At 37.3% G+C, this 27,809-nt stretch overlaps 1 protein-coding gene across 6 annotated transcripts in view; it reads left to right on the top strand.

Annotated features, from left to right (window-relative positions):
• The first annotated feature begins 1,778 nt into the window (after nucleotides 1–1,778).
• LOC131048980 (inositol-pentakisphosphate 2-kinase) overlaps nucleotides 1,779–27,809 on the top strand; it is a 51,528-nt gene continuing 25,497 nt past the window's right edge. The window contains exons 1-5 of one of the 6 annotated variants that reach the window (XM_057982967.2): nucleotides 1,781–1,985; nucleotides 2,242–2,634; nucleotides 2,778–2,804; nucleotides 23,800–23,943; nucleotides 24,220–24,432. In XM_057982967.2, coding sequence (XP_057838950.2) covers nucleotides 23,842–23,943; nucleotides 24,220–24,432 — 315 coding nt within the window. In that variant the 5' untranslated portion in view covers nucleotides 1,781–1,985; nucleotides 2,242–2,634; nucleotides 2,778–2,804; nucleotides 23,800–23,841. Of the gene's footprint in view, nucleotides 1,986–2,241; nucleotides 2,635–2,777; nucleotides 2,805–3,195; nucleotides 3,327–23,799; nucleotides 23,944–24,219; nucleotides 24,433–27,809 lie in introns of those variants that run through there. The other 5 variants (XM_057982963.2, XM_057982969.2, XM_057982962.2 and 2 more) reach the window with 5 other exon arrangements.

Here is a 27,809-nt window from a genome sequence, read left to right on the forward strand (position 1 = left end):
ACCATTTTGTAAGGGGTAACCATTTGGTCCAATGTTGTTGGGGATTTGAAGAAAAGCATTGTAAATAGGTCTCCAAGTACTTATTAATATTTTTAGTTTGGCCATCTATCAATGGACAATACACAAAGATCATCTTGAATTGGGTACCATGGTATTTGAAATATTATCACCAAAAGTGGCTAGTGAAAATGAGATCATAATCGCTAACAATGAAAGTAGGAACACCATATAGGTTAAAGATTTAATTAATGAATGTTTGGGCAATGGTGGAGGTAGTATAGGGTTGCCCAATAAGACACAAAAATAAGAATACTTGGAGATATCGTCTGACAATACTAGAATGATAGATTTCCCTATAAACTTCGGTAGTCCTTCAATGAATTATATTTAAATTTTGATCCCCACATAGAGAGGAATGGGCAATGGTTAAAGTTTCATTGGGGTGGCAACTATTTCACATTTGTTGCATTGATAGGTTAATATAAATCGTCAGAAATTATTTTATTTTTTATACTTTCCTACATCAGGCATAACACCTATATTGGGCCATAGCACCTCTATACCCTTCACATTCCCACAAAATGAGGCTCATAGGATGAGGAAGGTGTCACAAGAGGTCAAACTCTTAAGCAAACACTTGGATTCATGTTGTCAAAAGACATTGTATGGCTTAGTTCTCTAGTTTTTTATAGGGGTGATGTGGAGGTTGAGGTTCTCTTCTATGTGGCTCCATAGTATACATAGCTCTATTGTGTTGGGGCATTTTGTAGAATTCTATCCCCTTTCCTAATAAGTTGGTCTACTGTTTGGGTTGATAGAGGCATCTTATATTTCCTTGTCCTCTTTTGTGACAAGCTAGTCTATGATATAACTTGATAATTAGGCATTGAGTACCAAAACATACAAAGATGAGATAGAATATATGATGTCAAGACACCACTAGACTAAAACAAAACATATAACTATCTAGTCTAAAACTAACAACTAGTATAACAAAGTAACTACATATTAACTAGTGCTAGAATGAAGAGAAACATGTATCAATTACTCCCAACAACACTTTTGGTTTTGTCATTTTCATAGTGATTACTCTCCCATGTACCAATAAGACAACCAACACACTTGATAGGTATTTTTTGTAACTAGAAGTCCAACATTTTTATATATATAGTTTTTATGTTTTTACTAATATTTAGCATATATATTTTCAAAAATATTTTCCAACTTATTTAATAAAACAAGTGTGATCCTTATGATGACTATTTACCTATCAAAATAATTATTCATATGTATAAAAGTGAGAGAGAAAATCTTCAAAATATAACACACACATATACACCTTTAAAAGAATTCATATAAAAGATAGAAAATACTATTTTCCGAACACTTATTTTCAAATAGATTTAAGATATATCTCTAATTTTTTCCTAAATTAAAAAAAAAAAAATATGCTCTTTCTTGTTTAAACATCAACAATATTTTTTTCGTCATTATTTAAAATATTAAATGCATTTGTTCTCTTTTTAATTAACCTATCTTTATATTAAAAGGTTTTTCATTCTTAAATGCTCAATATGAATGGAAAAAATATCAGGCGTGGAAATTGCCCAGGGCGTGGAAATCGGTTAATTGAGCCTCTTTAATTTATTTCCAAGCAATCGTTATGACGTCATAAATTCAATAAAAATAAAATAAAAATAAAAATCAGATTGGAAATTGAAAGTAATCATTAAGGAGGATTTAAATAAGTCAAAATGTACCGGTGAAATAACCAAAACATATATAGAAGAGAAAAGAAAAGTAGAGGATCGAGTCTCGAGTGGAGTATATGCGCCTCACTTTAGCTGGAAAAGTTACAGAATTTTTTTCCCTTGTATGGTCTAATAAGCTATTCTCAAATTCTGTTTGTACGTGGCAAAATACTCTTGGGGTATTGCTGATAAAAAGTTTATCAGATCAACAGTGGAATCGGCTCAGACTTACAGGTATGATGTCTGTGTATGTATCCTTAAAGTTCATTGACAAAATCATCTGCGAATTGTCACTGTATTTAATTGTATTGTCAACGTATTTGCAGATGAGACACGTGTTTGTTTGAATCTATTTCTGAATAATAAATGGAGTGTTTGTTTATTTATTATTATTATTATTATTTCAATTCAAAATTCGGAGTTGTTTTAATTGCACATGAGATCATGTTGTGTTGAAATATTAGGCTTCAATTTCCCCAAAATGTTTCAGATTGCAGAGCTTAGGAATCGCCCATATGCTGCATATTGCATAAGCCGGCTTTTTGTAAAGGGATGCAGAATTTGGGAGTTTGCCAGTTGTATATTCTGGCAGTCTTTGTCTTATAAATAAACTAAGGGGCAGTAGTGGGTGTACGGAGAGTGGTGCATGTGATGGTGGAGATGGCGTCTTGTAGTGATGTCGACTACTGTGTTGATCAATAATGCTCTGTCAATTACACTCGTGGGTACCTTAAATAACAACGCGTGGTAGTTTTTTTTGTTTTTCTGATCGGTACAACGCGTGGTAGTTTTATGCATATACACACCTCATTACAATTTGCAGAAGACACTGAATCTCTCTCCGGAACTTATTGGCCCCTGTTTTGCATCTGAAGACATTCAGGTAACTGATTGTTTGTTCATACAGATTTTGTTAGAAAATTTTATTAATTTTTAATGATATTTTTTTGCGGGGAAAGAGTAATTTGTTTTCTGTAGAAAACAAACAAAGCTTTACATGATTTTCTTTGGCAACGTTTTTTCTAGGTTCTGTGAAATATTTGGCTATGCAAGGTAAGCTGCATTGACTGCTAAAGTGGGGTGATAAATTTAGTGTTGTTGGAGCCGATGGGTTTACTTGAAGTTACCTGCTAGTGGATTTTGTCGATTTTTTTAATTTATTTCTTATTTTCCGGATTACCGGCTTTGAGTAGTTGAGCTAAGGATTATATTAATACGGGTTTGTAGAATTGATACTAGATGTTTTTTTCTCTTGTATTTATCAAAGTTAGATGTTATTAGGTGGTTTGAAAGATTTTTTTTGGTTTGGTATGTGCAACTTTTGCATTTTTGGGCATATGAAGAGAATTAGCTTAAAAAAATTGAGCAGGTAGTTACTGTGCCAAATCTCAAGGGTATTTTTTTAAGGTTCTATATCTTCATAGCATTGTTTGCTCTATATTAGGCTTGCTTCAGCATGTTGGAAGCAGAGAATGACATCATGGTTGTTGAAGCTGGGGAGCCTTAAGTTTCAAATGTTCACTAATTAGAATGCCTGAATTGAAAGCTTTTCTGCATTGAAAATTCTCTAGCGAGGTATGCATACTGCTCTTACAAGGCCAAGTGATCTCCATAACCTGGTAATGCACTTGATTATATGAGGAATCATCACAGGCCTGTGAACCTAATTATAGTCACGTGAGGTGTGATAGAGGAATGTGTAGGAAAGGCAGGATTTCATTTAGATGGATTTTGTGACATATTGTATGTAAGAGTTGTGCACCCAGTGACAGTTGAAATATTCTTTAATGACTTGATTATGCCCCAATTCTTTGTTTCCATAGAAACTTTGCATGCGCTAATGATTCCTTAGTTGGTTTTATATGCGACCAAAGTGTTTCATGATTGAATGCTGTCATTTTACGATTTGCCTTTACACCTGCGTCTCAGCTATTGTTTTAACCAAAGTTTTAAAACTCGGGCTCGCCACGGACTCGGCAAACCAAAAAATTGGACTCGGAGTCGGACTTGTGAAAGACTCGCTAAAGACTCGGCAAAAAAAAACTGTAGTTTTACAAAAAGAAACGTAAAGAAATTAATGCATTTAGAGAACATAAGAGCCATAATTGAAGCATTACACATGTCATATGATCTCCGAACACTCGATATTTGAAATTTCATCATTCATACTCATAGTTTCAAACTTTAAAATGTATAATAGCAGCATAAGTTTATAAATGTTTACAAAATTACATATAATGATAGGTCTAGATCTTGGGGGAGAGAGGAGAGACTGAGATAGAGAGTGGTAGAGAGAGGGGATAGAGGAAGAGTGATAGATAGGTCTAAAATTTGGGGCAGATAAAGTGAGTGAGATAGAGAGGGTGAGAGAATGCTTATAGGAGCCTACTGGTTACTGAAATTTGACTAAGTCTGAAAATTTAAAAGATCTTTTAAAACCTAGAATTCACATTATAATTCCTAGAGATCTGAAACCACTCAAATATCCTGCCAATATATACATGAAACACTTATACTTAAATGTTATATTTCATGTATATATTCTGATGAAGAGAATGAGATTGACTTGAAAAAAAAAGATTTAGATAATTTTTTAATGTGTTTTCTGGGTTGCACGAGTCTAGTCAAAAGACTCGTGAGTCTTTCAAAAAGACTCGCCAGGACAAGTCCATGGCGTGTCGACTTGTGGTGCCACTGCACTCGCGAGTCTGTGGCTAGTCCACGAGTTTTTCAATTATTTTAACCTTTTATCGGGTTCTCTACCCTATTGGAAGTCATTTGCTTAATTGAAAGATCTCTTGCAAGGGATGCATATTGGTTGTACAAGGCCAAGTGGTCTCCATAACCTGGGTAATTCATTGAAGGGCCAAAACCCCCAAGTGGTCAATCCTTGAATTTTCATTCACTTATTTCTTTTGATCAAATGCTCAACTGGCTCAGCCATCTGCAGCTGCTACCACCATCTTAAGCTTCATGTTGCCACCACTAGCAGGTCTATCAATCCCTTAAAACTTAACTCCATGAATAACCTCTGTACATTTTTCAAACTTTACCACCTTCCCCTTGATAGCATAGGAAGAATAAATGTGTTATATACTTCTAGGATCCCTTTGTTATGGGAGATGAACACATGTTTTACCTCCATGCATAGATCTTGGCAATAGGCGGTGACCTATGTTACCTTGAGTTTCAGGGACGGGGACGGGGACGGGGACACGGGTTTCCGGGATGGATTTTTTTGTCATTTTTGGGGACAAAGGGGATGATAGAGGCGATGGCTATATAAAAAATAGGGAAAATTTAAAATATATAGGGAAATTTTAAATATATTCATATGACAACAAAGTAACATTGACAAATCTGAAATTTAAATCATTCATCATATACATTATACACAGCTATTGAGTTGAAACTTGAAATGAGAGTTCAAATTCATAAATTCATATACGTTCATAAATATAACTCATTGGATCTGGAATCACTGTCAATATACATGTAATTATATGAATATCAAAATGTCCAAAGGCTGCAAGTTTCAACAAAATGAAAAATATCATATATCATATTGTCAAAAGTCTCAATTGAGGCTGGGTACAAGGTAAAGGCTTTTTCTTTATTTATTGAAATAAGCATATATGATCTTGCCATCGTACAAATATTTGCTTTATTAGTGACTGAGCTTGGATGCTTAATAAGTTTGAGTCCAAATGAGTCATGCAAATTCTTCGATGATCCTTTGAAGGGTAAAAGGTAAAGGATTTCCAATAATAATATTATTTTGAGATATGGAATCAAAAGATTCTATGCCATATGAACTCTTTTAAAGAAATAAATATTAATCAGATTGATGGATCCTGTCTTGACATTTGGAATCAAAAGATTCTATATCATATGAACTTGTAATACAGAAATACTTACAAGCTTCCAAATCATTTTCTCTCAATTTGCTTCCTTCAACTCATTTTGTCATATTGGATAGCGGTTTCACATCAATAGATTAATCTAGTTTAATTCTCATGATTGTTCATCTCCAAGGTTATAACTGTCATTAGTATTTGTATGATTCACAGTGGTTCAGGTAAAATATAGAAAGTCCTGCAGCTAAAACTATTTCCAAATGACTCAGGTTGTTTTACCCATTTAGGGTGAGCTGGAAGGTGTGGGGGTCACTCAACAATACAAATAAGTCCTTTTTTTCCAAAGCTGGGCGAGTTTTTTATAAAAAAATAAGTGCAAATTTGGGGGAAAGGACAGTTGTCCCCAGGATGATTGGTGGATGTCTGTGACATCCTCAGCCATCCCTGGGACGACCGCATCTCCCCCCAACAGGAAACTTCCCCGCAATTTTTTTTGGTTTTGGAAACAGCAAGGAAACATCCCCTGCTGTCTCCCCATTCCCCGATTGGTTTCCGTTTCGGTTTCCGAAACGGCTAGAATTTTGCTGGAAATGCATCCCCGGGTTTTAGTGGTGGTGAGTGAACCCAAATCCAAACTCACTTCCCTCAGCTTTTAAGCCTAACACACAATATCATACCATCTTTTAGGTCTGAGTCCTCTACCTCCTTAGCATCATCTATTGCCATTGAGGTATTCTCTAGGAGAAGCAACATTTTCAACCAGTCTAAAACTTTCTGAAATGAAGCTACCCTTAACATTTTTTTTTAAAACTCTGCTATTGGCATCACCTATATACAAAGCATGCCATTATGTGCCAGCCTTCCATCACCAACGATACTCTGAACTATATTCAACAGTATGAAATTAGGGCACTAAAACATCTTCCTAGCTCAATGGTGGGACATTCCTTTGTGACGCAAAGGCTCCCTGATTCACCTGTCCTCTTTTGTGCCATTTCCCCAAGGGCAAGCAAAACACAACACACCAAACTTGCATATGATTTACATGAACACTGATGATAAGGATACCACCCCAAATTGGCTATCATGAAACTTTTACGAGAGGCTGCCACACAAAGGGAGAAAGTGGCCTTGATAAAGAGATTTCGCATGGCAACATTAAACAACACCATCTCATTACATTATTCTTTAGACATGGGCCAAATTTTGCCACTTAAAACATTGAAAATACCCTCTGTGATTTAAATGAAAGGTACAGGGGAAAGGACAAATCATGGGGGTTTCTTCTTTAGGATGATGCCATTCATTCCCTTCTTACATTAGAGATTAGAGCTGACCAATGACAAGAAGGTTTTTCGCTTGATACTTTTCTTAGCAAGCAAATCTGCCACCCTTTTCATTGCTCAGGAACAATAGGAGAAAAAGATCAGTTCAAATCTCTTACAGATGACAATTGCTGCTTTGAGTAGTTCATGGAGTTTCCAAGTTGGACAACTTGCTTTTTGCAAACCTTTAATAACAATTGTCTAAGTTATCGAGTTGGGTGCGGATGTGGATATGGGTATGGGAACGGATTCACGGGTATGGAAATTTTTTCTTTCCTTGGGTATGGGTACGGGTACGGGTACGTCTGTATATATATATCTCAAAGAAACAGGACTCAGACTCGGCTCGGACTCGGCAAGGCCGACTCGGACTCGGACTCGGCGTTAGACTCGACTGGACTCGGGAAAGTGAAAAAATCAAGAAATTTAGAGATTTGTAAAGATTTAAAACTTGCTTTAGACACCCTTTATTGAATACACCTTAAAGACACAAAAACATCATCAAACTCGGCTCATTTGATTACATACACAAGTATACATCAATCACATAAGCATAAACGCAAATTGTAGCTGAAGAAAATAACAAACATAGATATATAAATATTGTCAAATGTATACAATATTAGAAAACTCATGGAATTAAAAATCCATGTCATCATATGATCATCATCAAATGTTTCATACAAATACCAAAGGTAAATAGTAAATACTAAATACAACTACAAGTGTACAAGCCTATGGCTCAGAGGGCCGTGCACCCTCTCACCTTGACCCCCTGCGAAGGCGTTTAAAGTAGGTCTTGGATGATTCAGCAGCCATAGTCGCTCCTTGTGACACCATGCCATGCTCACCAACATCAGGAACAACTGTGTCACTTTGAGTCTCAGTATTTCCTGTCTCTACTCGTGCTCTCTGCTCCTCCTTTGCCATGGCTACAGCCTCAGCCTCTATATCTACCTGGTCGATCCAATCAATGTCATCATCACTAAAGATAGCTGTAGGAGTCCTAGGAGCTGTCTGATTCTCATTGGCCCACTCTGCTTCAAGATCAACTTCATCTAGAATGATAGAAGAGATGTCAACTAATGCATTCTTTCTCATTCTCAGGCGGAGGTTGTAGTGAACAAAGACGAGATCATTCATCTTCTCCACAGATAATCTATTGTGCCTCTTGGAGTGTATGTGCTCAAACATACTCCAATTGGGCTCACAACCTGATGCACTGCATGGTTGGCTCAAGATGCGAATGGCCAACTTCTGAATATTTGGTGTCTCTGGGTCAAAAAAGCTCCACCAATGATCTGAGTTTGAAATGAGAAAAATAAATAAAATCAGTCTCACTCATGAACTCATTTAGCAAGTTACAATATAGTATTGAATAAAACTAAAATTAAGCCTTACAATTTATTTTTACTTGGCATCATAGTTGTCCTACCGTCTTTGGCAACAGGACGAGAGAAGGTCTCCCCTTGTGCATCTGAGAACAACTGTAGCTCTCGAAAAAGGTCTATCTGAGAAGTACCAGCAGGTCCCATCTTCTCTATGATTGCATATAGGCCATTATGGACCTCCACATCAGCCTTGAAAGAAGGGATAAAACGGAATGCCGGATTCAGATAATAGGCTGCCTCATGGATGGGCCTATGAAGCTGATGATGCCATCTCCTATCAATGATCTTGTTGACGTGTTTTTTATGACAGCGTCGAACACAGAATAAAGTTGCCTAACAGTCACTTCACTCTCTCTTGATCAAAGTACAATTGCATGCTAAGATTGCAAGAAGTTCAAACAATTGACTCCAAGGTTCCTTCGATGCGTGGACGTGACTCAGTTGGCTGATGTGATTGCTGGTAATCCAAGGGGCCTTACGTGTGCATCGTTCTTTCACTTCTTTGCTGTGGCTGGAACTCCATCATCGGATATGGCAATTCTGCGATGCTACTGCTTCGAATGAAATAAAATGAATTGAAAGTAAAAGGGAAAGGGTTCAGAAGGATCTAAATCTATTCCTAAGGGCAGTGATAACAATGAATAGTGCTTTGGTGGACAAATTCCAAATAAACCAAGCTCTGCTTCGCCAAGATAAACTACAACTCCGCAGGAACCGGTGCAATCTTTTGAGGATGTTGGAGGATTTTCATATCGAGAAAGTACATTTGAATACCCAACACGACGCAATCCAAATGACTATCCACAATCGAACTTAGCACGAATTTAGGGGGCTCAGACTAACTTTACACTGCAACTTACAATCAGCAAGATGCAAAAAGTATGAACCATGGAAATTCATCAAACACCATTACATTCTTCATTGAAATCAAAGCACTTTACTATTTCTAATCTAAGCGAGGAAGGTGAAACCATGCAAGCTTTGAAAAAATAATTTAAGTGGACACCATCAGAGAACAATGTTTCACTATTATTTTCTCAAAAACTATCGCAACAATTTCATACAAAGCTCCCTCCTTTACAAATGAGGGGGTCACCCCTTTATATAGGCTTCAAGCCCTGGCTACATGCAAAGCCCTAATTAGGGTTTTCCCAAAAGATTCTCCACACATGATGCAACAAGGTGGGAATCTCCAATTAATAACCCATCATGCCCATATACAATTAATTCAAAAGTACCCAAAATAGCATCCATTGTGCATTAAATGCACCACCTCCTTCAAATTTGCCCAACATGCGTTGAACATTCATCCATGCAAAAATCACCCCATTATGTCATAAATGATCCATCATTTCCACATGCGGCGACTGCATGCAAAAGGAATCTACCATAAATTCAACATGCAATGACTGGGTCGCCATTTGGTCAAATATTTCGGTAATGAATGCACCACTCTACTGCCATGTGTTCAATAGATCCTTGCCATGCAAATGGACTCTGCCGTCGTATATCCGCTCCTGCACATCTGGAATTGTTGGAGAGGCAAAATTCGATTCAGGAAGAATTTTCTTGAATTCTCTTCAACTTTCCTTGCTCAAAGAAGGTTTTTCATCAATTCTGCACATTTCCTATTTTTTAGGAAAATTTCCAAATTAGGGTTCCATGGTCCAGGAGAGAGAAAATTCTCTTACAAATCCAAATCTGTAAAACTTTTGAAATTTGGATGTGATTTGATGCCCGAGCATGGATTTTTCAAATTTTTTCCCTGGAGGGGAAATTTCTTGTTCAGTTCATCCCTGATTCCTTCCTTGCCTTAGAAATTTTATGTTCAATTCATCCTTGGGTGTATTTCTTCCTTGCTTGGAATTTTGTCCTGAAGGAAGGAATTTCCAATACGCAGCCAAATTTTCATCTTTCCTGGAATTTTGTCCTGAAGGAAGGAATTTCCAACACAGCGCCAAATTTTCACCTTTTTCAGGAACTCTGTCGTGAAGGAAGGAATTTCCAACACTTAGTCAATTTTTCATCTTTCCTGGAATTATGTCTTGAAGGAAGGAATTTCCATTACTTTGTGAATTGTCCATGTCTCCTTTTCAACATCCCTATTTTTAGGGATCCTCCTAAAATTTAGGAGTCAGTTCATTGGATGGGCGGAATTTTCATCATGCCAAGGATTCATGAATTTTCCTTCTGTGAATGGCTTCATGGATTCAGCGCCCCAGACTAGACCTGGGCGCATTTTGGCCCTGTCCATGGAGAGGCGGAATATTGCACTTGTGAATTACTTCTTGGTTTTAGCCCCCTAGCCCATACCTGGGCGCATTTTGGAGATGTCCATGGAGAGGCGGAAAATTGCACTTGTGAATTACTTCTTGGTTTTAGCGCCCTAGCCCATACTTGGGTGCATTTTGGAGATGTCCATGGAGAGGTGGAAAATTGCACTTGTGAATTACTTCTTGGTTTTAGCGCCCTAGCCCATACCTGGGCGCATTTTGGAGATGTCCATGGAGAGGCGGAAAATTGCACTTGTGAATTACTTCTTAGTTTTAGCGCCCTAGCCCATACCTGGGCACATTTTGGAGATGTCCATGGAGAGATGGATTTTTCCACTATTTCAGGCTCTTCATCAGGATATATATATGAAATATAACATTTAAGTATAAGTGGCATCTTCAATATGTCCTTTTCCTTTCTTGAAGATGCCACTTATACTTTAAGTTATATTTCATATATACTTTCAGGATGTTTGAGAGTGGTTTCAGGTCCATAGGAATCATAATGCAAATTCTAGATTTTGGAAGATCTTCCAAATTTCCAGACTTAGTCAAATTTCAAGCCATTTTCAGATCAGGATGACATTGGTGGATTGATGTGAATTTCTGGACTTGGATGATCATGCTTGCTTTCCTCTTTTGGAAAAGGAGATCCAAACTTAGCCAAATTTTGACCACTGTTTGTGCTGAGATGCCAGTTTGGGTTTTTGAAGGTGGATTTTCCAGACTTAGAACAATTTTGTGCCTTCCACTTCAGGGATGATTCTCATACTTAGCCATTTTAGACCCCTGCCTGTCTGCTTTCAACTTTCTAGATTTAGAAGTGATTGTGCATGTTGATTCTTCGCTGTCTACTAGCCTGATCCTGCCACAAATAGACTTTCCCAAAATAGAAACTTTCCAAAATGTCAAAGTTAGAGCCTAAAACAGGACGCATGAATGACTTACTATAAATAGAAACTTACTAAAAATAGTAAGTTTGATTTTTGGCAAAATGGCGACATTCCGGGACTCGGAAAAATCCCTAAAAAATAGGGACTTTCTAAAAATAGAAAGTTGCTCTGTTTGAGCTCAAATTTTACTAGGAGGTCCCTTGAAGGGTCCTAATTCCAGTCGTATGTTCTGTTTTCCCAAAACCCTCACAGAAACCCCTAAAATCTAGGATAAAAGGCATAAACCCAAAAATGAGACAAAACAAGCCCTAGGCTTAGCCAAATTTGCTCAAACGAAAGGCATATTTGACCAATATGACTCCCAAACACTTGCAAAGCAGATAGACTGACGAAACTGCTGCAAAAAGACCACAAAAACGCAAGCCAAAAAAACCGGGTTGGCCTAAAAAGAAGGGGGTCCCCATTTGCAATGGGGCGATGTGTGAAAACATCACAACAGATCTCCCAAATGGGACCATACTTGCTCTCATCTCCTCCATAGACGAATCTGATGGCCTCCTTCGTCCTATCCATGCCCTCATATATATAGCCCATTGTGGGCTTATCTCCATCCGCAACTCGCAACAAAACCACCAAGGGCTTAACAAACTGCAAAATTGAAAATATTGTGTCATTTAGAAAAATGAGCAAATAAGAGAATACATATAATAAGTTATAAAACATGAAGTTAAAATTAAATTGTAGAATTTATAAAAAAGTTACCTTCACTATCTCATCACAAGGGACCCAAAAGCCTTGCTCATAAAAAATGTAGTCTGCCATATCTTTCCCTGCAGGGGTGGTAGCATAGGATGAGGAAGACCACTCCTCACCAACAATCATACGTCTCAAGGCAGACTTAGACCTAAGCATGGACTGCAATGTGAGGAAGTTTGTGGCAAATCTTGTGATTCCTGGATGAGCTAACTCCTTCTGCTCTGTGTATTGTCTCATAAGAGCAAACACCCATGAATGATTATATACAAATTTGTAGACATTTCTTGCCCTTTCTACACATCTCTTGACCCATGGGATTTTTCCAATATCCTCCAACATGAGGTCAATGCAATGAGTAGCACATGGAGTCCAAACTATAGATGGGTACCTCTCCATCAATAGTCTACCTGTAGCAACATAATTTGTTGCATTGTAAATTGTAATTAATGGAGGTACAAACTACAAGTAATTAATTTGCAAACAAAATTAGTTTGTAATCAAAAGTTTACTCGCAGCAACATAATTTGCTGCATTGTTGGTCACCACCTGTACCACGTTCTCCTCACCCACATCTTCAATCACCTCCTCTATCTGGTCACATAGGTAGGTGGCATTCTTGCAATAGGTGGAGGCATCAATGGACTTGATGAAAACGGTGCCCCCTGAAATAAAAAAATAAAGCTAGGTCAATGATCATTCAATAAACCATTAGATAAAAAATAAAAAATTAAAGACTATATGAAACTAAAATTAATCAATCACCTGCGAAAGAAACAAGAAAATTAAGGAGAGTTCTATTTCTCCTATCCGTCCAACCATCAGTCATGATGGTGCAACCTTTAGTGCTCCATATCTGGCATTGTTCATCTAAATCCTTCTTCACATCATCCACCATTTGAGACAAAATGGGTCCCCTCAAATCACTCTCACTAGGGGCTTTGAACCCCGCCCCGCATATGGTAATGGCATCAACCATTTGTTGCCAATAAGGAGACCTGTTGCAAAGAAACTCAATGAGATAAGTTAAGTATAAAAATTCAATGAGATAAGTTAAGTATAAAAATTAAAACAATCAAAGTTATCAAACATAAAAGTTAGTAAAACATTCACCTGGCTACAAAGAATGGAATACAGCTGTAGCTCCAAAACCTGCCAACTGCCATTTTAGCAGCATCATGGACCTCCTTGTTCCAGCCCATGCCCTCAAGTGACGGTTGGGACCCAGGAGTAGTGCGAGGCACAAAGAAGGAATCCAACCTAGATTTACGAATCTTAGGTCCAATGGTAACACTCCCACTACAACTACTAGTGCTAGGAGCATGAGAAGTGGCGGTGGCACTGCCACTTATAGAAGTAGAAGCAGAAGCGGAAGGACCAACAGTAGCAAACTGAGTGGGACGATATGGAGGTAAGGAAGAAGGGCCTCCAACACAACCTAACTGTGTCCCTCTTCCTAAAACTGTCTCTCTCCCAATGGCCGCTCGATCCTCCTTTTATTTCTTTTTCTTTTCAATCTCCTCAACCATTACATAACATTCACGTACGGCCTCAGGGATTGCTTTTAGGCATGGTTTGGCATCATGTCCACGCACACTAGCAATATGGTATTTCAGCCTATATATACCTCCATGGAATATTGTTTTGCAAAACATACATTTTGTTTGCCCCTTTCCTTGCCCTAGAAAATCCTCATGATATTTCCAAGTAGGGTCCTTTCTAATGCAGGGTCTAGAAGTTGAAGTAGACATTTTAGGATAGTTTTGTGAAACTTGAAGTTGAGGCAAATAATAAAGTGAAGTTTGCTGCAATAAAACATTACAAATATAAAATAAAATTAATACATATTACATACATTCAAAAAAACTAAAGTAGGGTTTGTCAAACCCTACTTTTAAAAAAAAGAAAGTTACAAACCCTACATAGTACAACATTACAACTACATACTACATGCTACATACAAACATACAAAAGATTTTGAAAGAAAATGTAAAACTTTCAAAATAAATGAATAGAAAATGGAATTTTTGCATACAAGAAACAAACTAATCTTCAAAAAAAAATCTTACCTCTTACAACAAGCTTGAAATGAGCTGCGAAGTCTTCCTATCCAACTCTTGATGCACCAAATCGAAACACAATGCAGCGCCAATGTGACAAATTGAAGAAAACTTGAGCTTCCTCCTTGCTGGTTTTTCTTCTATGCACCCTTGTTTTTCTTCCCAACTCACTTTACTCCTCCTTTTTTTGCAAGTGAATGAAATGGAAGTCACTTTTAGGGATAGAAGATAATTAACAAAAAAAAAAGGACTTTAAAAAACATTGCAAAATAATTTTTTTTTGTGTTTTTCTTTTGGCTTGACGCCGGCCGAGTCTGGGGCTTGGGACTCCTCGAGTTTGGCGAGTTTGGGCCAAACTCGCCAACTCGGCAAGTCTGGCGAGTTTACTCGCCAGACTCGGACGAGTCCGAGTGCGAGTCCCTGGGACTCGCCGGGCCTGACTCGTACTCAGACTTGCCGAGTCTGGTCAAGTCCCGTTTCTATGATATACATATATATATATATATATATATGTATATGTATGTATGTATGTATGTATGTATACATATAATTTGCAAAATGAAAATACTCAAGTCTCAAAATGTGATAACACAATGAAAAGTCAAATTATAATTGGTATTTAATTTTCATGCTCTTCATTAGAAGCATCAAGATCAATATCAACATTTGGTTCAATTTCATTTGAACCACAATCAATTGGATTGCCACTACCACTAGCTGTGTCAAGTGCAAAACCTGGTTCAAATCCATTTTTTAAGCATTCGACAAAATACCATATCATCAATAACACAAGGAAAGTGATTTCACAAAGCATAAGCAAACAGCTGCTAGATATGCATAATGTAAATCAACTGAATCCAATCTCATTAATGCTGATATAAAGTTTACAAGCCCGGTGTACATAGGTATAGCTCACAAATGCAACTGAAATGATATTTAATTGCTTGCTTGCTGGCATATTCTGATTAAAAATGCGGTCACAAAGTTATGAAAAGTGAAACTGAGGTTTTAATGTATGAAACTATGCTTGGGTACGGTTTGGGTTCTTCCTAGGTGCCTAAGTTCTTTGTGGGATCCACAAGGAACTCAGGGACCCAGGAAGGACCCACAGAGAACCCAGGCACCCAGGAAGAACCCAGAAGGACCCACAGGGAACTCAGGCAACTAGGAAGAACCCAAACTATACCCAAGGCCATACCCATACCTGAAACGTACCAGTACCAGGACTCAGGCTTTACTAGCAGTGCCTGGTAACTTAGACAATTGTTGAGCCTCCTTCCACCGATAATGTATTACAACCCTCCAAGTTGGCCAAATAATTTCCTGCTATTAGAGCCTCCCCTTTTGCTTCATTATAGGTCTTTTGGCCCAATAAAAGAGAGCCAACTTTCACAAAATCTCCAGATGAATTGTGAATGACAAAACCAGCCTCAGCCTGGATTGAGTTGCCTTCAGACAACCCATTAAAATTCAGTAGCCAAAATCTTTTTGGGGGAGGCTACATTTTATCAATCTACAATTAGTCTTTTTAAGTTTTTAGTTGAAGTCCCATTGATGGGAAAATATACCATTGAGTTATGTTTGTTCCACTAGTTCCCTGGAGTATCCATAAACTCTAAATCTGAATAAAAGAATCTAGCATAGATTGTGGAATCAAAGGGTTACTCAGTTTTGGCAAGACACTTGGTTGGATTATGAGTCTCGGGTAATTTTTTATATTATGATGGGCTTCATGAGCAATCTTGTTACAAACTTACAGCCCCAAAATTTGCATTAAAGTACCTGGTGGACTAAAATATATCCTTTTGGTCTGAATATTGGAAAGGAAGCCTCTTTACAGTGGATAGATAACCGAGAAAATGCCATAAAGGGAGTTTTTTGTGAGTTTGGATGACATCTTTTGAAAGCGGATCTCCTCCTCAAATGCACATTTTAATGAAAATAAATACAATTGGCTGGATTACTACAGGGAAAGGATACAATCCTTATTGAAGGGATTTTCTCTCATGCATCATCATTACTATATCCCTTCTAAACTTTCTACAGAATAAATTTTGTGATTTTACTGTTTCGACGATTGTGGCCGAGTCTAGAGGAGAGTATATCACATATGGTAGACTATAAAAGCTCATGACTTACCTTAGAGGGGCAAAGACTTGATTTGGAGGCATTTCCAATTTTCCCCCGTTTCGAGGGTGTGCAGGAAGATTTGGAATACCTGGAGAGACCCAACAAATTTCAGCTGATGCAAGGGGACAGGACTTAACGAAACTTTTATATGTCAAAAGAATCAGTAGTATGTTAAAATTGCACAATACCCCATTTACTTCACACACTTTAAAATTCCAAGGGACAAGTCAATAGTTATTCACTTATTTGTATGTAAATTTATTTAAAAATAATTTCCTTAGAGAATTTGCAGTGCAAAAACATCGTCCATCAATAATGCAAACATGCAGTTCATGCTTGTTTCATAATACAATGTTACATCAATAACTGAATGTTTGAGTCACATGATTACCAGAAAGTCTTTACATAAGAAAAGCCCTGTAGTAGGGCATAATCAAGATCATCCATGAGCAATAAGTGCTCATCACAGTTTATTATGAGGAATTGTATGATTTTATCCTTCCACTGTATCAGGAGATTCTGATATTATCTCACTTGAAGCATGAATTTTATTCTTGCAGAGAGACAACATTTTCATGACATTCTATGTGAAGTCCACAGAAACAAAGGGAGTTCCCTCAACTCTACACATCCTTGTATATTCTGTGGAAAATGCAGCAAATTGTGTCATTAACTGAAATAGAACTTTTATTTTCTACGTTAGATGCTTGGAAGCCATCTTTAGATGAGCTTTCTGATTTATATTCATTATTATTTTTAATTTTTAGGATAATCTTTCCCTTTCAAATCTTTTCCTTGAAATTTTTTATGTTGGCACAGAGTTTATGAGTTTGTATCAAGTGTCTTTAATTTGGGTCCTGTCCTGGAAAACCTTAGCAGAGACATAATGCAGGGCAGGCAAGTATATATCATTTGTAAAGCAAGTGTCATTGCACAACCCATGCATCTAAATGTAAATGGTACTATACACCAACTACAAAGCTTTGGAGCCATATATGAAGATGACTGGCACTCTCTACCCCACTGAAATCAGGACTTACCAGCAGCAAACCAAATGGCAAAAAACCATTTCAAATCGACAATGACTTTTTCAGAAAACATGTTAATTTAAAACAGATTGAAGTGAAAATGAAGACAACTGTCCATTTGCAACTGGACCCACAAAGCATTGATTGGCCTCCAAAAATTCCATAACAACTACATATACAGATATGCTGAGTTTTTATTTACAAGATGAGCTTCTATGTGAGTCAAGAAGTATTACTATCATGTTCTTGTACTCAAATCTAAGTTACCGGTACGTCTAGGTTTTGACCTGGATTCGGGTACGATTCGAATCAGATTCGGATTCGAACTGGAATCCCTGTGGAATCGAACAGGGTTCCTGCATTTGCCCTCTGAAACGTATCCGCGTTTTCAACCATGAATCCCAACGTATTTGGAATGACGTGGCGTTTATTTTTCGATTCTGTGGCGTTTTTGACGAGTCAATGTCGAATGTGGATTTCGAGGGGTTTTTTTAGAACAGATGCAAGCATAGACGACGCAGCAAGGCGACGCACAACGAGGGCAGACGAGGGGAGGTGACGCACGATGAGGTCAAATGAGGGCAGACGAGGGCAAAGTAGCCACCTCCCAACGAAGATTCACTCTTCCATCCATTCGAATAGCTTCTTCCCGACGGAGATAAAACCAAAGTTGTGTTCGACGGAAGTGTTTTAACTTTAATTTTAGGTTTTTAATTTACTAAAATTTTATTAAATTTAATATCGTTTATTATTATTATTAACATTAAGAAGCTTACAATTATTTTAATGAATTCTATTGTTTATTAAATTTAAACTTAAATTAGTTATATTAAATTATATTAATTAATATTAAATTAAATATTATTTAATATTTATTGTTAATTTAATTATTTTTATTATTATTATACATGTGTTATTTTATGAATGACCTAATAAGTAGTATTTATATTAACAGGTTTTGAAAAATAGTGATAGGAATATAGTTTTACTTTTATTTTGTTAATATTTATTATTAATATTTAACATGTTTAAAAACTCAATAATATCAAATAACTTTATATTAATATGGTATTAAGATAATAGTTCATAAACTTATAAATTTAATATAATATAGATTTATATTATTATGACATTAAAGTTTTAGGTATTAAATATGTATATATTTATGATTTCATATGTTTATTAAAGAGGCGTACCCAAAACGTACCCAACCCCCTCCAAAAAAATTGACGTATCCGCGTATCGAAACTACGTACCCGTACCCGTATCCGTACCCGATTCGGTAACTTAGACTCAAATAGAAGACTTTAATGGACTAGCTTTTTGGCATTGTGTTGACAGGCTTGGTGCACATCTTCTTGACCTAACTATGTAGCTTTATTTTATAGAGTCTTAGTGTCACAATCTTTCTGTTGCTTTAGGTTCTAGATTTTGCCCATGGATTCTGTATCACCCTTATTAGTTTGTTCTCCTATATGAAAGTATTCTGGGGAATTTCCTTTTATCTGAAATGAGTCACATAGGTCCCTTAGCAAGCATCAGATGCAACTTCTCTTAATGTAGAAAAATAATAAATGAATAGTTGTTGTTTGGATCTGTCCCTTTATTACACCTGCATCTGAAGTCCGTGTTTGTCCATTGCTACCATCATCGTCTTAGAAGAGACTGTTATCACAGATTTGCACCCTTGCTAAGCACCTAGCTTTGCGTTTGTCCATTGCTACCATAATCTTCTTAGAAGAGACTGTTATCACAGATTTGCACCCTCGCTAAGCACCTAGCTTTGCAAGAAGACTTCTCAAAGTGTGGGCTTTGATTGGTAGAATTTAACCTCCAAAGAGGGCTGGTTCCCTTGCTGCAACAATTGAAACTGATCTAAACTACTGCTTTACTGAAGAAAAAGATAGAGGATAACTTGATATGAAACCTAAATCCTACTGAGGTGATGCACCAAACTATAACTAGACCTATGCCACCGTTTTGACACACAAAATATCAATAACTCAGGTGATTTGCACACAACTCAAGAATTTCACATGCTCATGTATCAGTGTCTGGCAAGAAGCATTGAGTTTTCACAGTTCTGAGAAGGAAAACATATTTTTTCACAACTAATAACCGATCATGTTCGGTTCACAACTTACAACTTGCATAATTGTATGTATTATCTGTTCCATGGTGCTAGAATGAGACTAATATTTAAGGATCTTTCATATAAAATCACAAAAAAGCTATCAATCATGAAATTTACACTCAAGATAACAGAAGTAAAGAAGGCTAAAGACTGAATTTTATTGCTAGAAGGTGTTTTTTAGCAGTAGAAGTCTGAGAATGACTGGTTTTTGCTTGAAAAATGAAAATTACACTGCTTGTTTTCAGTCCGAATACTGATTTTTGATTTTTAATACAATATGTTTGCTAGAAAGCACTTTCAGCAGATACAATTCTATGCAAAAATTGAATAACAAAGAGCCTAGGCATCCTATATCTCCATCCAATGTTGGAGAGAAAGTGGGACAGACTTTTTAGATTATTAAATGACTTTCCCTTGTCTTATGCTAACTGCTTGACCTTAATTAGGCACTGGAAAGAGTCCTTCATTTTGACTACTTGGAATGCACCTAGGTGGCGTTGGACAAGGATGGTCTTTCACTTTTCCTAACTGCTTTTCTTCTATTAGCTCCTATATCTGCTCTTAATATGCTCATAACTACTCCCGAATTGATGCCTAGATGCTTGCAAGTTGCAACTGTCCATTGCATCCCCTAAAACTGCCAAACCAACTCATCCAACCAGTCCCTATAACCTTGCACCTGTTCATAACTCCTCCAAACTACCATGCCTGCCTTCTCTAGCTTTGAATGTGACAAATGACTTGAAAGTAATCAACCACCCAAGGAGGGACGGCGTATGAGATCATTCAGGCTTGTTTTTTACACACGTTTGATCTCAAGACCTCCTTTATCCCTGCAACTTCTATCTATCCCCATCTGTAGCTTTCAATCTATCATTTTATCTCTGCCAACTTTATGAGCTCTTTTTTCTAGACAAGTCTGCCCTGTTGTGAGCTCATGAGACTCTGCCTTCTGTCATTGGGACTATCACTAATTTGACTTTGCTAGGACTGTCACTGTCAATATTCTTCTCTAGAAACCACTGTCACTTGTCTTCTGGGATTTTTCTCTAGGTTGTCCTTGAAGGTTTTCCTTTACCGACTGTCCATGTTTAGGTCTTGAAAATGGCATTGAATTTCTCTTTTAGCCCTATGACTATCTCTCATGCATTTGTAACTGCCATTATGCTTTCTTACCTAACCTCATCCTTATATCTCTTTCTACTCTTGCTTTGGAATGTGCTCATTTGCTTGGTGGCTTTCTCTTCAAGCTAGCTAGCTGCCTCTGTGATTGAATAAGGAACCTAGATTTTGTTCTCCTAACATTGTATTCTCAATCTTTTGCTAGGACTTAAGGTCTCTCATGGAATTTGTATCTTTTGATGACGTCAAGTCCCCAGCTCACTGTTCACAAGAGCCTCCCGTGATTGTCTTTTAAAAGAGACTGTCACTTGCTATTTCCTTGCTTGAACACTGTCCTCTTATCAAACAAGTCTGCCTTGTGTGTTTTTTCTGGTATATTGGATTTCTCTTATCTATGATATCCTTCCTCATCTGCCCTTTCTCACTGATTTCTTTTTTAATAATGACCACGAACCCACTGTATCTTATCTCAAGGGATTTGGTATCTAAGTATTTTGAGTAGAACACCAATTACATTGATACAAGATTCTTTCAAAACATGGTTGACAGAGGAGCAGAATATGAATCTTGGTTTCAGTGAAACAGTTCAAAAGGAAGACAGTCAAGGTTAAGGTTTGGAAACATGTACTTGGAGAAAATCTATGAAGAGTTAACCATTTTGATATCTGCAGAAAATGTTTCAGAAAATGTTTTAAGGCATTTATGACAGTAGAAGAAACATTGACCTGGTTACACTGCAAGACTTTATTGGAAATAAATATTGGCAACTAAATGGCACAATCTGCAGGCTTGAGGAAGTCATGGATAGATGATTGTACTCAACTTTGGGCATTTCCAATGAGACATTGTCAACTCTCATTATCTTGTACTAACTGTCATCTCACAAGAGAGTGTGGACAGGACTTAAACTGGCAAATAGGTGATAGTCCTATAGATGCCTTCATTGACTTATCAATATAACAAACTCTTATCCATCCTTGTCATGGACTGCCTCTCATGACTGTCCTTGTTTACTGCCCTTTGAGTAATTGTCATTTTGCATCCCTTCTAGCTCTGCTTTGTGTTCCTGCCAGTTTTCATTCCCTTGTAGTGTGATTGCATTGGGAATCATTTTCAAGCTAATTTGAGATATAGGAAACAACTAGTTCTCATTAACTAAGATATTTCAGGGATTGATATCTGAGCTCTCTGTATTAGTTTTCCATTGCCATCTTTATCATGGGTTGCTTACTGAACTATTAGTCATGCAAGATCCCTCTTATAAAATCTCAATACACCTGTGCAGACACTTTTTTGTATCCCACTTAAATCATTCAAAATCTTCACAACATCATCCGGCCCTAGAGACTCTCCCAACAATTTTGAACCCTTTGCTTTTAGAACACTTACAGCAAGAAATACATCTATGGTTGTCTCAACTGAACCTTGCAAAACTTTCTCATTGCTTTTCATACCATCCATTACTGTTCCAATAGGACTGTCATGTGTTTCAAATCTGTCATGTCCCTGTGGTGTAAAATTTGAATCATCCTAACATTAATTGTCCTTTCTTGCTTTTTACATTCCACGTGTACTGTTCAGTTTTGTATGCCTTTTATGGACTGTCATAGAGCTTGACTGTCCCTGTGGTTGTCTTCAATTTGTAATGGCATTTGTTAGATTTTCACCTTTTAACTCTCCTTGACTTGTCTTTTGTTCTCTTGTACATTATTCTCATGAGAATTCTATATGTTGAATGTACTATGGTTTGATTTTGTATGGCTTCTAACAGTCATATAATACTGTCATCTGCATTTTCTATGAAACCCTCTGCTTTCTTACCTGGTCACTGTGTACCTTGTCACAATGTGGACTGTAACCTTTGTACTTGCCCTTTGATGTTTTGGTCTCCCATCCATGCACTCTTGCACTCTGAACTGTGTCCCTGGAAGATTTTGCTAAGCACCATTGAACATTCTAAAACAGACCTAGCTTGCAGTTATTGAAAATAACTCTTTGTTCATATCCTGCATTTAAACCATCTACTATCCACTCTCAATGGTACGGTCACCTGAACTTGTAACTCTGCCATATGCTCTTCACAGACCTGCCATTGTGATGTCTTGAGTGTTCTCTTTAGTGCTGTTACATACCTCTATTTTTTGTGTTCGGTCTTCCTTCACTACCATGCTTCTTTAAAACCCATATCCGTCATCATCATAGGAAAAATGCTGTGTGTTTGAGTGTGTAGACTGCCCTTGTCACTGTCATCTATCATTCTTCATGAAACCCTGTCATACTGCCCATCTATGCATTATGATCTACCTCTGTTTTCCATCTTCTTCTCATGAGACTATCATGCTACATGGCTTGTCTCTTCATGTTCTTGTGACTGCCTTTAGGACTGTGCATGCATTTCTAGGCTTCTTTCCACTGTCCTTCCTATGACTGTCATGCGTTCTTTAAGTCATGATATCTTCTAAGGGGCATAGGTATTATGACAGGGATATACACATGCATTTCATTGATAACCTTAGTTCACCAAGCCTTTCATCATGGCTGTCCTATAAGTGTGACTATCATTATGACTCTTCATGAATCTCATGCTCTTGAACACAATTCTCTAGTCATTTTTTGACTCTGTTTTTTGGATTGCCATAGTCCACAAAGTCAGTTTTCATACCTGCACATTCGGAAGTGTACTCTTACTTCCGGTAGGATTGAATGTTGTTTATGAGAATACTATCTATTTCTTATTTTGTCATGATTTTCCCCTGTTTATGAGTTACAAAAAAAGTCATCATCTCTACATCCAAAATGTGTTGTCACTCCTATTTGCAAGTGAATGGGTTCTTACATAGAAACTGGTCTTTTTGAAGAGAAACAACAGATCCTGACATAAAACTGCATCCTCCTCTGAATCTGCAAATAGGGTTAGACTGTCCATACTGTCCATGAAAGACCCAGCACAGTCTTCATGATGATTGCCCAACTCCATGGCCGTTGTAGAATTTGTAGGGTTCTAGCATCTAATAATTGGTCTTCTAAGACCTCTGCATTTCTTCCATGTGTTGACTGTCCTTGATAATGTTTCATTGCTCAGTTTTTTGCAGGCAAAGTGAAAGGCATATAGGGCCAGAGAAATATGGTGTTCCTTCTGGAGGCAAAAGATGCAGAGGAATGGGGTTATAGAGGCGAGGGTGCAGCCAATGTTGTAATGGGCTATCTTGGGACATCACCAGAATTTGTACAACCTTATCTCACTATAGTTTATTTTTACTTTGTTTCTATGCTTTTCTTATTATAAATAATTTGAATAACGTTTAGCATGTGAGTTGTACTCTGTTTTTCTCTAGTATTCATTTAACATGTTGAATAATGTATCAGAGAATTTGTTGATCCTAGAATAAGGTGTGCTGATATTCTCTTTTTATATAATTAGTACCTGGTATATTGATGTGTCTTTCCTAGTTTGTTGTCAGGAACTCCTTTTTCATTTTAAGAAGCAGGTGCCCCTTTGCAGGTTGGAAAAGTACTACGTGTGCAGAAAGCTTCTCCAAATAAGCCCAATGACAGCAGCCCCGAAAAGAATGCTCCACTTTTGTCTGTTGAAGAACAAGTGCTGTGGTCTGAGTTGCAAGAAATGGTTGCATCAAACTCAAAAGAGATTCTAGCCCAGGGATACGCACAACATGTCATAGGTTCTTTATTGGGTTCTGATCATGTTGATCCTGGGGTATGTTCTGTGCCAGATTTATGTTACTGATATTTAAAAATTTATATTGCTATAATTTGACTATGATTCTTTTCATTTGCCTTCATAAAGTCAAGATTTTAATTGAGCAACTTTTCTTTTTACTAATTTCTTAATGGTCTTGAAGTAATGCATGAAATTTCCTCTAATGAGTGCAATTTACTTTTCTTTTGTCTCTATTTTCATTTCAGAAATTTTTAAGAGGCCTTATTTTCACTTCATTTCATGTCTTAATACTGGTAGGATCAAATGTAAGAATTCTAGCCATACAAGAATGAGTTAAAATAAGTTTCTATAAAACTTTTGTTTAGAATAGAGATAACATGCTAGTTAGTTATGCAGTATGCCTCACTGTTTTTATGCGAGTCAGCTCGACCAAGGAATTTCTTTTTCCCTTGGTTGAGAATATGCTTGATTTTCTAACATTACATTTTCTTTTCAATTGTTTCATTATTCTTTTATAAGTGTTTTTATCACACCCTACTGAATTTATCTAGGCCAATCAATCAAATGCATTAAGCACAATTAACCTTAATAAAAAAAAGTTGTGACTGAATTGAAATAAATGCTGAAAGTAAACTATCAAATGCAATACTCAGCTTGATAACTAATAATGGGAAATTGATGTCCCAGATGTCAATAACAGATTCAACTTGGTTCAGGAATTTTAGTACTATTTGTGATGAAATCTCAGGTTCTGAAAATTGATTGCCTGTCATTCTGATTCAAATCTGCAATTGCAGAGCTGATCTTCCTGATTGCAGACTATTGTGACGTTCTCACACATCGCCCCATTGCAAATGGAGACCCCCTACTTTTTAGGCCCTTCTAGTCTTTTGACTTTGTTTTTTGGGTCCTTTTTCACAGCTGTCTTGTCAGTCTCTCTGCTTTGCAAGTGTTCGGGGGTCAAATCGATTAAATCTGCTGTTCGTTTGAGCGAGTTTGGTGAAGTCTAGGGCCTGTTTTGTCGATTTTAGGGTTTCTGCCTTTAGTCCTAGATTTTAGGGGTTTTTGGTAGGGTTTTCGAAAAACCAAACATACGACTGGAATCAAGACCCTTCAAGGAACCTCCCAGTAAAATTTGAGCCAAAACGGAGTAACTTTCTATTTTTAGAAAGTTCATATTTTTTAGGGATTTTAATGAGTCCCAGAATGTTGTCATTTTGCCAAAAATCAAACTTACTATTTTTAGTAATTTCTATTTTTAGTAAGTCATTCTTGGGTCCTGTCTAGGGGTCTAACGCTGACGTTTTGAAAATCTTTCTATTTTTGGAAAGTTGGTTTTGATAGGGCCATTTAGGCAAACTATAAAGATCAGGCATTTGCAACTATTTCTAATTCCGGAAAGTCAAAAAGCAGACAGCGAAAGCCAGAAAATAGTTGAGTGCTGGAAGCCCATTCCTAAAATGGAAAGCTCGGGAAATTTGTCTTAAGTCTGGAAAGTCATCCCAAATTCTTATATGGTGGCCTGATCCAGAAGGGGCTCAAAATCCATCCAAGTCTGGAAGAAGCATGAAAGGACAAAATTCCTCCTCCACAGCAAAATTCCGCCCCAGGCCAGGGATAGGCTGAATGGAGGTCTCATGGAGGATTCACAAATTGATGAATTCCTCCTCCATAGTGAAATTCCGCCCTACTCCTCCAGAGAGCGCTAAAACAAACAAGGCAAGGAATGCGTAGAAAAGTCAGTGAATCCTTGACCAAGTCCAAATATTGCCTAGGAGTTGGAAGGGTGCCAGAATGGAATGGTCATGGAAGGAAGAAGAAATTGTGAATTCCTTCAAGGGCATCAGATTGAAGAATTCTTGGAATGTGCAGGGAAGTTAGTGAATCCTTGACCAAGTCCAAATATCACCTGGAAGTAAAGCAAGGCGCCAAATTGAAGAATGCTTGGAAGGAAGGAATGAAGTGTTCAAGGAAAGTTTGAAAAAGGTGTGCTTTCCATGACCAAAACAAAATGCCGCCTAGTAATGATGGAGGGCGCCAAAATAGACATTCCATAAGAGCGTGGAAAATGCAAAATTCCTCCCTCATGAAGAAAGCGCCCAAAGATGATGAGAAGTGCCAGAATGTAACGTGCATGGAGGGATAAAAAATTATGAATTCCATCATCAGTGCAAAATTCTGCCCAAGATGAAGGACAGGCGCCAAAATCAAGAAGGCGTGGAGGATTCACAAATTCATTGAATCCTCCACCAGTGCAAAATTCCGCCTAAGATGAAGGACAAGTGCCAAAATGGAGGCATGGAGGATTCACAAATTCACTGAATCCTCCACCAAGTCAAAATTCTGCCCAAGTGAAGGAGGCACAGAGGATTCACAAATTTCATTGAATCATCCACCAAGTCAAAATTCCACCCTACTCTCTAGTTGGGCGCCAAAATCAAGGAGGCATGGAGGATTCACAAATTCACTGAATCCTCCACCAATGCAAAATTCCGCCCCCCTCTCCAACTGGGCGCCAAAATCTTGAAGTCTTGGATGATTCACAAAATTGATGAAATTCTCTCTCCAATGAAAATCCACACCTAGGATTGAAAATTCAGAAAATCTTCTAAGGCATGAAAATCAAAGGGTCAAGGAGGAATGAAAAGCACAAATCCCCTCGAGAAAAAAATTGAAAAATCTATTTTTAGACACCAAATCTTGTTCGAATTTCAAAATTTTTGCAGATTTGGAATTGCGAGAGAATTCTCTCTCTCTTGGACTCGGGTCCTAAATTTTAGGAAAATTCCTAAAAAATAGGAAATGTGGCAAAGTGGTTATAAGGCTCCCTGCGGATGTGATGAATTCAAAGAGCACAAAAATTTCCTTCCTTGAGAAAGAATTGCGCCCAAGAAGAAGAAATTCAAGGGAAGTGAAAAAACTTGACTAAGTGATGGAAATTCCTTCCTTCAGGACAAAATTCTAGGAAAGGTGAAAAATTGACTAAGTGTTTGAAATTTCTTCCTTCATGGCATAGTTCTTGGAAATTATGAAAATTGGCTAAGGCATGAAGAATTTCCTTCCCCAGGGGAAAGGAACAAATTTCTTTCCAAAGGAGAATTCCTTCACAACATGAATTCCGCGGCGGGATGAATTGAAGATGGAAAACAATTTCTTGGCAAGGAAGGAATTAGGGATGAACTGAACAAGAAATTTCCCCCAGGAAAAGTTTTTAAAAATCCATTTTCAGGCATCAAATCACATCCAAATTTCAAAATTTTTACAAATTTGGATTCATAGGTGAATTTTCTCTCTCCTAGACCGTGAAACCCTAATTTGGAAATTTTCCTAAAAAATAGGATATGTGCAAAATTGATGAAAAACCTTCTCCAAGCAAGGAAAGTTGAAGAGACTTCAAGAAAATTCTTCCTGAA

Source organism: Cryptomeria japonica, chromosome 4 (assembly GCF_030272615.1).
Source record: "Cryptomeria japonica chromosome 4, Sugi_1.0, whole genome shotgun sequence".
NCBI lineage: Eukaryota > Viridiplantae > Streptophyta > Pinopsida > Cupressales > Cupressaceae > Cryptomeria > Cryptomeria japonica.